At 57.5% G+C, this 12,452-nt stretch overlaps 1 protein-coding gene across 5 annotated transcripts in view; it reads right to left on the reverse strand.

The window, feature by feature from the left end:
• Positions 1 to 8,115, reverse strand: part of NYAP1 (neuronal tyrosine phosphorylated phosphoinositide-3-kinase adaptor 1) — an 11,619-nt gene extending 3,504 nt beyond the window's left edge. Inside the window, exons 1-7 of one of the 5 annotated variants that reach the window (XM_037740305.1) lie at positions 7,950 to 8,115; positions 7,201 to 7,332; positions 6,551 to 6,702; positions 4,714 to 5,075; positions 2,262 to 3,776; positions 1,169 to 1,387; positions 798 to 907 (exon numbers count right to left, since the gene is read on the reverse strand). In XM_037740305.1, coding sequence (XP_037596233.1) covers positions 798 to 907; positions 1,169 to 1,387; positions 2,262 to 3,776; positions 4,714 to 5,075; positions 6,551 to 6,618 — 2,274 coding nt within the window. In that variant the 5' untranslated portion in view covers positions 6,619 to 6,702; positions 7,201 to 7,332; positions 7,950 to 8,115. The other 4 variants (XM_017533598.2, XM_017533597.2, XM_037740306.1 and 1 more) reach the window with 4 other exon arrangements.
• Between the last annotated feature and the right edge of the window lie 4,337 nt (positions 8,116 to 12,452).

The raw sequence follows: 12,452 nt of genomic DNA on the forward strand, positions 1-12,452 counted from the left end.
CAGAGTGTCACTCTTTTGCCCAGGCTGGAGTTCAGTGGTGTAATCTCAGCTCACTGCAACCTCTGCCTCCTGGGCTCAGGTGATTCTCCTGCCTCGGCCTCCCGAGTGGCTGGGATTACAGGTGCCCACCCTCACATCCTAATTTTTGTATTTTTAGTAGAGACAGGGTTTCACCACGTTGGCAGGCTGGTCTTGAACTGTTGCCCTCAGGTGATCTGCCCACCTCAGTCTCCCAAAGTGTTGCAATTACAGGCGTGAGCCACCACTCCCTGCCCAGACCCTTTCTTTCTTTTATTTTTTCCTTCTGAGACAAGTTCTTGCTCTGTGGCTCAGGCTGGAATGCAGCAGCGTGATCATGGCTCACTGCAACCTCCATCTCCAGTGGAAAGCCATCCTCCTACCTCAACCTCCAAAGTAGCTGGGAATACTTGCACTGGCACACTTTGCTACGTTTTATATTTTTTATAGAGATGGGGTCTCGCAATGTGGCCCAGGCTGGTCTTGAGCTCCTGGGCTCAAGCAATCTACCTGCCTTGGCATCCCAAAGCATTGGGATTACAGGCATGAGCCACCATACCTGGCCTTTTTTTTTAAACAGAGACAGGATCTCACTATGTTGCCTAAACTAATGAACTTCTGGCCTCCAGCAACCCTCCCACCTTGGCTTCCCTTCCCAAAGTGCTGGGATTACAGGCATGAGCCACCATGCCCAGCCCTGGCCCCTTGATTGTTTTTCTTTGCACATTCAAGCCTTCTCCACCTGCTCCTTCACAAATAAAGGAAAAGCCAGGCCTCACCTGGCTCGGGGCATCCCTGGGCTGGCTGCAGGGCCGGGGGGTGTGAAGCGAGACCTGCCGGACTCCGGAGGTGGAGGCTGAGCGCCCCAGGCGGTAGCCTCCTGTGAAGTCTGAGGTAGAAGAAGGAGGGGTGAGTAGGGCAGGGGTCTCAGGTGCCCCCTCCCCTAGTTTCCAGTCCCCTGCCCCTGAATGGTCCCGGCTGCCCCGGCCTCATCAGAGGGGAAAAGAGGGTGGAGATGTGTTATGAAGATTTAGGGCCCTGGATGTGGATATGAACATCCAGGTGAGAGGAGGTCGGAGCAGGTGAGGTTAGACCCCGGGAGATCCCCCAGCCAGCCCCGCTGTGCACGGGTGTGTGCAGGCCACGTCACCTCCATTGCGGTGGCAGGCAGGGAAGGTCTGGCAGGGAATGGGCAGCGAGGTGCGGCTCCCTCCTCGGTCTCCTCCATGGTGGATCCTGGCCAGCAGGGCCTCTGCCCCCTGGCTCCTCACTGGGATCCCTGATGTCACAGGGCCCCTGTCCTCACGCTCTACCTTGCCTGGACCCTCGGCACTGCCATTCCAGGCCCGGGCACCATCCTCAACCTCTGCTGGGATGACAAGGAGAGCTGTGTGCCTGCACGTGGGAGGCGTCCTTCTGTCCCTCCGGCCACACATGCTGCAGCACGGGTAGACCAGGAGGCACAACTGCCCCTTTTGCAAGTCACAGCTGCAACACACATACACACATACACACACGCACGTGCACACATGCACGCACACGCATACACACACAGGAGGGACCCTAGTACCACCACCTTCCTTTCCACCCATTGGTACCATCCCCTGGGGCCAAGAATCATGTATCTGTGCTGCATCCAAACCCTTTTCCCTGGTCAGAAGGGCCTCCCTAACCCCTGCTTTAGCTTCCAAGACCCTCCATCTCTAGATAGGGTCAGAATGACCATCCCCCTGGGGCTGTAGGGGGAGAATCCCAATTCCTGAGCCCAGAAGGGGAGTTGCTGGGGGGAAGGGCTGCCTGTGAACTAAGCTCAGCTCTGAGAGGAGGCCTGGCAGAGCATTGTGTTGCCAGGCAACGGTAGGGGCCTCCCTCTCCTCGCCCTCCTGTCTGGATAGGTTGCCATGGTAACAGCTGGGAGGCAGCTGTGTTTAGTTCCTGGTGCGCACACTCACAAGCACACACCCCTGCAGCCCCAGGAAGGAAGGAGCAGGGAGCAGAGCAGGACAGGGCCAGATTTGACCCCCTTCCTCTCCCAGAGCTTCCTGCTCCTCTGGGGCACACTGGGGGACCCCGGCCTTTCTATTGCCCACCCCCATCCCTCTGGTCTACTAGAAAACATCACAGACTCAAGGCTGTGACTTTCAAATAACCCCTCCAACACCTCCCCCAAACCATCGCAGGCATCCCCAGCTGGCCCCCACCCCCGACACCAGCACCCCCCCCACTCCCCACCCCTCACTCACTGTCCAACTCCTTTGCTTTTCTCCCTCCATAGAGGACCTTCCTCTGCAGGGCCCAGCCTGCCCCAAATGTCGCGGCACCCATCTCCTCCTCTTCCTCCTCTGGTGTCCCTGCACTGGTGATGACGTGGGCACAGGAGATGCTGGCAAAAGCACCCCCATCGGTCCCTTGCTCCTGCAGCTGGATCTTGACCATGGGGGATGGGGCCCCCATGCCACAGCCCTTATTCAGCACCCCCCCAGCCTTGAGGCTCTCATAGGCAGGGGGTCTCTTGAGCCCAGCTGCTGTAGCTGGGTAGGTCCACAGTGGGGTCAGGGAGCCTGCAGTTGGGTCCGGAAGGCTGTGGGGGGAGGCCAGGCAGCCGCGGTGGTGGAGGACCCCAGCTGCCGCGCCCATGGCCCCACCGTGGGGGCTGGATTTCCCTGGCACGGGGGGCCTCGAGCTGGTACACAGCATCCCATGGAGGACTGAGATCTCCTTTTCCGTCTTTGGCTCCCCAGCACCCAGGGGTGGACCGGCGGGCAGGACGGAGTGTGTGGTCACCTTGACCGCCGAGTACACCATGGTGTAAGACACGGCCTTGTCCTTGGGGGGGGCAGGGAGCAAGGCGGCTGGGGCAGGGGGGGCTACCGGCACCCCCGCCGCCTTAGGGCAGATCATGCTGTGGGAGTTGGGGAGCTCTCGCTCCCCTCGGGGCTGGCCAGAGCCCTGGGGTGGCAACGGTGTTGAGTGGCTCCGGGCCCGGCCCGATGGTCCCAGCAGCAGCAGGTTGGCAGCAGGAGGTGGAGGCGGTGGGGGAGGCGTCTCCCGCTCCCGTGCAGGCACTTGGGGAGCTGGGGTGGAGCCGGTTGGCTCCTTGGAGTGGCAGAGGACAGGTAGCCTTGAGACCCCATCGCCAGGGGTTCGGGAAGCAGACTTGGCTTGGGGGAAGGCCAAGAGTGGAGGCCGGTGCTGAAGGAGGTTGGGGAAGGGTGGGGGGATTTCACAAGGAGTGGTCTTGGTGGGCGTCCCGTCCCTCCGGCTCGGGAGGGCTGAAGCTGGGCGGCGGTGGGCATGGGTTGGAAGAGCCTGAGGCTGGTGTGGCGGGGATGTTGCCGTCAATGGTGGAGGGCCATTGGTCCGGCCTTCCCCGGCCTCTTCCAGCAACGGGTACTTCATCTCCTCATAGATGGCCTCACTTTCTTCAGAGTCCGAGTCAGCGCCTGCTGGAGGGGTTGGGCCCCCACCCCCAAGAGGGGGCCCAGCCAGGCCTCCTCCACTTCGTCCTCCTCCCCTAAAGACGTCCCCCACCATCTCAATGTACACAGGCTCTTCCTGGGCACCCACATCAGGGTCCCCAGCTACTCGGGACCCCCTAGTGAGGCGCTGAAGAGGCAGGTTCCCCCCTCGAGGAGAGGGGCCTGGGGGGCAGGACTCATCAAAGGAGACAGAGAGCTGGGTGTTAGGGCTTCGCCTGGGCTTCTGCGGAGGAATCTTCCGGCTGGACTCTCGGCCCTCTGGGGTTGGCTTCTGTGAGCCTGGACAGGACAAGGAAGAGAAAAGTAAACCAGGCTTTTCATTGGCCGGGCGTGGTGGAGCAAATTTGGGGAGCCCATTCTGATCCCTTGACCCCTCTGCAAGGAAATATCTTTTCTCCACATTCCTCAACTTACAGCCCCAAGAGGTCTCTTCATATCTTTTTTATTTTTTAATAGAGACGAGTCCCAAACTCCTGGGCTCAAGTGATCCTCCTGCCTCCAACTCTTAAAGCGCTAGGATTCCAGACATGAGCCGCCATGCCCAGCTGTAGGTTATTTTTCTACCAGTGAGCCCTTGGTCTTTTTAAAAAGTCAATTAATTGGCCAGGCGTGGTAGCTCACGCCTGTAATCCCAGCACTTTGGGAGGCCGAGGTGGTGGATCACCTGAGGCCAGAAGTTGGAGATCAGCCTGGCCAACATGGCGAAACCCTGTCTCTACTAAAAATACAAAAATTAGCCAGGCGTGGTGATGGATGTCTCTAATCCCTGCTACCTAGGAGGCTGAGGTAGGAGAATTGCTTGAACCTGGGAGGTGGAGGTTACAGTGAGCTGAGATCACGCACTCCAGCCTGGGTGACAGAGCCAGACTGTCTCAAAAAAAAAAAAAAAATGCTGGGATTATGAGCATGAGCCATCGTGCCTGTCCCACAGCCCTCAGTCTTTCTAATGTATTCTACAGAATCCACAGCTCCTACCCTCATTGTTCCTGTGAGGCCACCACCCCTTTCTCAAGAACTTTTCAGGGAGTGTCTCCTGCCCTTGAATGGTTCGTCTCAGGCCCATCCAAAAAGACCCCCCCATTCCTTTCGAGGATGGAATCTTCCACTTCCTTGGTTCTTCCCTGAATGAACCCTCCCGGCAAGCCTCCCCTGGCCTGGAATAGATCCTCCCAGCTCCAGCTCCAGCTCCACCCCAGGGAGATAAGGGGTATCTCACCTGCTTTCTTGCTGGGGGTCGTCTCTGCCCCAGACCCGGGCCCCACCATGCTGAGTTTGGTGCTGGGGTGTCTCCGGGGCTTGGCAGGGGGTCTTCGGGTGCTGCTGTCCTCTGTGAGGCCCCCACCGCCCCCGCCGGGGCCACCCCCGACACTGTCCATGCTGCCCACTGAGTGGCAGGAGAGGGAGCGTGGGGCCATGGCACTGCGGCAGGGGTGCGGGGTGTGCTCCTGGGAGGCAGGCATCGTCATGAACCCCATCCTGAGGGAGCGCCGCAGCGAGGCGATGTCCCGCACTCGGACCCCAGGCCCCTGTCCGGCCCCGGGCCCAGCCGGGCCTGCGGGGGCCACCTCCTTACTGGAGCTGGGGAGAGAAGGCCACAATGGAGTGGAGTGGGATCTGGGCCTCCCCCTTCTCCACCCCAAGAGGTGTCAGCAACCCTGTGGCTTCCCAGGGAGGAGGGCAGGAGCCTGGGGTGGGGTTAGGGGTGCCAGAAAGTCCAGGGCCCTGATGAAGGGGCTTCAGGCAGAATCTGGGGCTTTAAAAAGGCAAAGCAGTTGGGGGCAGGGATGAGAAGAGGGGTGAGTATGCCTAGCAGGGGAGCATCCCTGGGGTGGCGGATCAAGCCTGGGCACCTGTGTGGACAGCCTCGTGCAGAGCTAGAGATACAGACCCAGGTAACACAAATGGACACACCTGCCCCCATAGCTCCTCGGCCCCTCTCACTCTCACACTGGCCCACACCTGGCCTCTGGTCTCCCCTCCTGCCCAGCCACTGTGACCTACGCCCCCACGGCACACCTCCTCTCCCAGACGCAGGACCTGCCCCTCCAGGACCAGAGCAGCCTCCCTCCCCTGGCCCATCCTTCTTCCTCCCTCTCCCTTGGTGCTGTCTTCTATCACCCTCCCCAGCTCACCCCCATTCCATTTCACTGTCCCTGCACTTCTGTATGAGTGGAGGGCGGTGAGAGGCAGGGGGGCAACTGGCAGGGAAGAGAGAAGAGCTGTGTGGGGTGGGCGCTCATTAAGGCCCTGTCTACTAACCCTTCATTAGGGAGAGATCGCTGCAGCGATCACTCTGATTAATCTAATTAACAACAAGAATTAAACTCCACAGTGGCGAGGAAGAAAAAGGGAGGTGGCTGTGAGTCAGGCTCCAAGTGGCTGTGAAGCCAATGGGAGTGAAGAGGAGAAGGAGAGAAGGATGGGAGAGGCCAGGTCCGAGGTCCCCGGAAGGGCAAGGGGGGAGGTAGACAGGGATGCAGGGGTCCAGGGATCATCCCCAGCCCCAGGTCTTTGGCTGGGCCTAGCCTGCATGTCCACCCACCACACACACAACCCTGTCACTTAACCACTCACCTCCCCCAGCAGGAGAAACTGGGAGAAGGCCAACTGGATGTTCTCTGATGCCCCTGAAATGACCCCTTCCCTAGACCCTGGGAGGGAGGCGGGGCCTGCCCCTTCCAAGGTCAGGTGACAAGAGAGCCCGAAGCCAGCCCCAAATTTGCAGAGAGGAAAAAGGCTACAGGCCAGAGGTGAGTCAGGAAGGAGTGACTCGGGCCTCTGGGTATGGGGAGCAACCAAAGGGGTGCTCCAGGGCTAGAAAAATCCCCCCTGCCCCACAGGAGGCCAGGAACAGGGCTGGGACAGTCTGTGTGCAATCCTGGTGGTTCTGTACTGAGCACAGACTTGGAGATCAGAGAGCTCACTCATGACTCTATCACCCTCCCCAGCTCACCCCCATTCCAGCTGCCAGGGCCCCCCGGAAGGGCTATGGCCCAGTGAGGGGGCAGGCAAAGGTGTGGAAGGGGAGGGAGCAGTCTGGAGCACAGCCTTACCTCCTCTTGGCCTCCTCTTCCTTGTGCTGCCTCCACTCCAGCTTGGTTTTTCGGTAGAGGAGGTTCATCTCGTGGGGCAGGAGGTGGGGGCTGGGGGGCCCTGCTCAGCGCCACCAGGCCCGGGGGGCGGCCCTCCCTGGGTCCCGGATCCACTGGGGAGGGGGGTGGGTGAGAAGGAAAAAAAAGAAAGGTGGGATGGGTGGGGGCCAGGAATGAATGAAAGAGAGAAAAACAAGAGACATGACTCGGGTCCTCCTAGAGAAAAACACAGACAGAAAACCTAACACAGCTTTGAGGACCCACAGACAGACAGACACAGACTCGACAAAGGTGTTCAGAGCTGCAAATACACACTCTAGGGAGACCAGGTCAACACAGATTCCCTTCTTTCGTAAAGACATCCTGATCCACCACCCAGACAGGCCCCACAAACATATTGCAACTCCTCAGCTACACAAACACACATTCAGACACACAAACCACGGAGCCACCGACCCACATCTACAGAGGACCAGACACAGAGATTGGCATAGGTAAACAGAAACCTAGGGATAGACAGGCACACAGACATAAACACCCACAGACACACCCACAGACACACACACAGACCTCCAGACACACACAAATCTGCTACACAGAACCGGACACACCTACAGGCAAGGAGTTATGCCCAGGGCCTACTTGCGTACATTGCACCCCACTGGGGAAAGGGGAGATGGTCAGACTCTCCCCTTCATCTTGGGCTTGTAGTGGGGGGATCTCATAAGGGCAGGGTGGGGACGCTGAAGGAAAGATGGGAGATACCCTGACTTGGACATCTAAAATATCACCCATCCATCTATCTCCACTGCCTGCCTTCCCCCCCACTTTCCAGTCCTTCCCCAGGCCTGGGCCTTGGTCCACCCCGATTCCAGTTCCCTGGCCCTTTAGCAATGATTTGGTCTCTGCCTCCCTCCCTCGCTGATGGCCCCAATCACCTTCTTCTTCCTCCAGGATTTGGGAGGTCCCCGGGTTTCCTCTTCCAGTATCCGCCCCTCAATCCCCCTCAATCCCACCCAGGGGGCTCCAGTCTGGCCCCATTGCTACCTTCTGGGCTGCGGCCTCCATACCTGCTCCGGTTTTCCTTCCCCCAAACCCACACTCTTCTTTTCGCCTTCAGCCTCACTTCTCCTCCCAGGCGCCCCTCCTTATAGCCGTCCTCCCCCTTCCCCTGTTCCAAACCTGGCCTGCTTCATTCCCCTTCTCCATCCAAGGGCCTCAGGTTCCCGGCACCCCTCCCCTTCCCCTTGTCCTGCAACCCTGGGCTTCTCCGCCTCTCGTTCCGCCAATCCTCCCTGTCCCTTGTCTTCCCACCCCAACCTCCCTGCACCAAGCCTCCCCAATTTCTCCATCACCGTACCTGGCCTGCCGGGCGCCGGCCCCCCCATGCCGGGCTCCGCCCGGAGCAGGAGGAGGGAGGAGGAGAGACAGAGACAGACCGGGGGGAGCGGAGCTGGGCCCTGCCGCAGAGACAGCCCCGCCTCCGGGTCCGCCCCCAGACCCGCCCCCGGCCCCAAACCCACCCTTCCACACCCTCCAAGGACGGAGCGGGAGTGGCCGTGCCGCGCGGCGCCGCGGGGCCGCGGGACTGGGGCGCGGGACGCGGGAGCGGCGGAGCCTGCGGGGGCAGATTCGGAAGAAGGTCGTGGGGCGCTGGGGGCTCGGCGCCAGTCCGTCCTAGCCTTGGGGCGTCTGCTCCTCGCCTCCCCTCGCCCCCTGCCCGGCCGGGCGGTGCTGGGTTCGGTTTCTCAGGCCCCCGCGGAGCGGCAAGCAGCGGCGCCCCCCAGCGGCAGCCTGGGGCCCGCGTCCCCGCCCCGTGCACCCAGTGCACCCGGCGCGCCCCTGGTCCGCACTCAGCGTCGGGCCGGGGCCGAGGCTGCGGCTGCTGGGCCCGGGGTGCAGTGAGGCACTGAGGCCGGCAGGGGGGGCCACTTTCTGGGCCGAGGGGCTCGGAGGGTGGGGAGCGGGACGGGCGGCGGCTCTGCCCAGCAGGGGGCGTGCTCCTGCGGCTGCGCCCCCATTCCTTGCCGCCCCCAGGTGCTCGGAGAGCACCCGGGTTGGCTTGCCCGGGCTCGGCCGCCTCCCTCGTTCCACCATCTGGGCTCAAAGTCGTCCGCCCCCGCGGCCCGAGTCTTCCTCCCCTGACCTTTGACTCCCTCGACGCCACTCGCAACGAGCAGGGTCGACCTCTGAGTGTGGCCACCTCGGCCACCACCCTGGCACTGTCGCGGGGCCGGTGCGGGACGTGACCTTGACCTCCCTGTCACTTTTCTTATTATCTCCCCTAGAAATAACTCCCTCCGAAATGCGTTGGGCGCACAGCTCTGTGGCGGGGGTAAATCAGCGTAAATCAGCTTCGAGAAGACTTCAGTTTTATCCTCAACGGGCTGGAAAATGGGCACAGCAAAGATAGGCACCGCCTGATCCCTGGAGCCTACGAATGCTGCTTTCCATGGCAATGTCTTCACAGACTTGCTGTGTGGCTTTAGGCAGATCGTGCAACCTCTCTGAGAGACTTTAGTCCAGGGATGTCCACTCTTTTGACTTCCCTAGACCACGTTGGACAAAGAATTTGTCTTGGGCCACACATAAAATACACTAACACTGGCAGGGTGCGGTGGCTCACGCCTGTAATCTCAGCACTTTGGGAGGCCAAGGCTGGTGGATCACCTGAGGTCAGAAGTTTGAGAGCAGCCTGGCCAACGTGGCAAAACCCTGTCTCTACTAAAAATACAAAAAATAAGCTGGGCAAGGTGGTGTTCAGGAGGCTGAGGCAGGAGAATCGCTTGACCTGGGAGGTGGCTGCAGTTAGCTGAGATAAGGCCACTGCACTCCAGCCTGGGTAAGAGGGTGAGACTCTGTCTCTGGAAAAAAAAAAAAACAACACACTAACACTAATGATAGCTGATGAGCTTTAAACTGCAATCCCACCCCCCCGCAACTCTTAATGGTTTTTTGTTTGTTTGTTTGAGACTGAGTTTCCCTCTTGTTGCCCGGTCTGGAGTGCAATGGCACGATTTTGGCTCACTGCAACCTTCGACTACGGGGTTCAAGTGATTCTCCTGCCTCAGCCTCCCAGGTAGCTGGGATTACAGCCATGCACCACCATGCCTGGCTAATTTGGTATTTTTTTTCTAGTAGAGACAGGGTTTCTCGATGTTGCTCAGGCTGGTCTCAAACTCCCGACCTCAGGTGATCTGCCCCTTTCGGCCTCCCAAAGTGCTGGAATTACAGGCATGAGCCACTGCACCAGGCCAAATTCCTGTTTTAAGAAAGTTTACAAATTTGTCCTGGGCCACATGCTGCCTGTGTGGGTTGGACGAGCTGGCTTTAGTCCATTATTTGTTAGAAGGGGAGGGGTAGTAAAATAATACCAAAGTGCCTTGTAAATTGTAAAGGGTCCCACACGTTAAAGGCTATTAAGAATGCTCCCAGGGGAGGGAAATATTAAAACACTTAAAACGCATTTCACATTTACACATTAGTATGATTAGTTTATATGTATAGGCCGGTCGTGGTGGCTCACGTCTGTAATCCCAGCGCTTTGGGAGGCTGAGGCGGGCAGATCACTTGAGGTCAGGAGTTCAAGACCAGTCTGGCCAACATGGTGAGACTCCCCCCATCTCTACTAAAAATACAAAAATTAGCCTGGACTGGTGCTGGGTGCCTGTAATCCCAGCTACTCAGGAGGTTGAAGCAGGAAAGTTGCTTGATCCTGGGAGGCAGAGGTTTCAGTGAGCTGAAATCACGCCACTGCACTCCAGCCTGTGTGGCAGGGCAAGACTCCAACTCAAATAAAATAAAATATAAAATAAATAATAAAATTTTGCATGTATTCACTCAACAAACACTTCTGCAGAGATCAAAAATGTGCCAGGGCCTTTAGACTCAGATACCAGTGCCTGAGGCAGAGAAGGAGACTGTCCAAATATAATTTTTGAATAATTTGTAGCAAGTCAGCAAGAAGGTAGGAGGGTCTGCGGATGGAGGAACTAAGGCTGTGTTTTGTATGTTGCTAGAGGAGAAAAGGTTCTGTAAGGCCCAGAGGATGCAATCTGGAGAGGTAGGGGATAGGTAGGAGGCTGCTTCCAAGATCTCACTACTTGGGGGGCCCACAGACCTGGGCTATGGCAGCCATTGTTACTATGGCTTTAGGGAGAGACATAGGAGTGTGGATGCTTCTGACAAAGAGATAAAGAATAAATACATAAAGAGGGTAGGTATTGCATTGTTTTCTTTTTACCTAACCCTAAAGAGGGGTTAGAAATTTCCCTGAGGCCAGGTACCATGGTTTACACCTGTAATGTCAACTCTTTGGGAGGCCCAGGTGGGAGAATCATTTGAGGCCAGGAGTTCAAGTCCAGCCTGAGCAACATAGTAAGACCCTGTCTCTACAAAAACTAAGAAATTAACCAGGTGTGGTGGTGTACACCTGTGGTCCCAGCTACTAGGGAGGCAGAAGCAGGAGGATCACTTGAGGCCAGGAGTTTGAGACCACCCTGGGCAACATAGCAAGGCCCCCATCTCTATCAAAAAAGAATTTTTTATAAGAAATTTAGCCAGGCATGATAGTTTGTGTCTGTAGTCCCAGCTACTTGGGAGGCTGATGCAGGAGGATCAATTGAAGCCAGGAGTTTGAGACCATACTGGGGGACATAGTGAGAGCCCCCGCCTCTACAAAAGTTTAAAAATTAGCTGGCTGTGGTGGCATGCGTCTAAAGTCCTAGCTACTTGGGAGGCTGAGTCAGGAGTATGGCTTGAGCCCAGGAGTTCCCGGCTGTGGTGAGCTTTAGTCACACCACTGTGCTCCATCCTGGGCAACAGAGAGACAGAGAGACCCTGTCTCTAATAAAAAGGAGGAGGGTGGGGGAGAGGGGAATAATATAATGTCCAGGATTTGATTTCAAATAGTCTAGCAAAATACAGCTGGCTCCCGAACGTCATTTCACTGAATGACATGTCATCTTACTCTGTTGCCCAGGCTGGAGTGTGTCTTGGCTCATTGCAGGCCCAACCTCCTGGGCTCAAGACATCCTCCTGCCTCAGCCTCCTGAATAGTTAGGACTATAGATGTACATCACCACATTCAGCTAATTTTTTAAAAAAATTTTTGTAGAGATGGAGATCTCACTATATTGCTCAGGCTGGTCTCAAACTCCTCAGCTCAAGCAATCCTCCTCCCTCAGCCTTTGAGTAGCTGGAATTACCAATGCACCTCCCCATGCCCAGCTAATTTTTAAAATTTTTTGTAGAGACGGGGATCTCACTATATTGCCCAGGCTGGTCTCGAACTCCTGACCTCAAGCGATCCTCCCACCTCAGCCTTTGAGTAGCTGGAATTATAGGTGCACCTCACCATGCCCAGCTAATTCTTTTATTGTTTTGTAGGGACCGGGTTTTGCTATATTGTCCAAACTGGTCTCAAGCTATCCTCCTTCCTCGGCTTCCTAAAGTGTGGGGATTTGCAGGTGTGAGCCACAGTGTTAGGCAATAATCCAATTTTAAAAATGAGGGGAATAATAGTACCTTCCTCATTTAGTTGCTGTGAAAATCAAAGGAGAATGACAGTAACAGCCACAGCCGCCCCACAGCAGGAACTAGGCACTTCTGGGTGGGCACCCAGTACACCTCCAGGCCTGTGCCTTCTGTCTCTTTGGTGAGTCCCTTTGGTGAGTCTCTAGGCCAGGGGCAACAATTGACTACAAGTAAGGGAATCCCTCGCCTCCCTGCAAGCTCCTCCCCTTTCTCCCCGAGCCCCGCCCTCTGCAGCCCCTCCCTGCAAGAGTGGGGCTGGGGCCCGGCAGGTGTGGGGTTAAGGGAGTCTGTTTGGGGCCCCCAGGAGCAGCAGCCTGAGCAGCGGCTG

Source organism: Cebus imitator, unplaced genomic scaffold, assembly GCF_001604975.1.
Source record: "Cebus imitator isolate Cc_AM_T3 unplaced genomic scaffold, Cebus_imitator-1.0 Scaffold82, whole genome shotgun sequence".
Taxonomy (NCBI): domain Eukaryota; kingdom Metazoa; phylum Chordata; class Mammalia; order Primates; family Cebidae; genus Cebus; species Cebus imitator.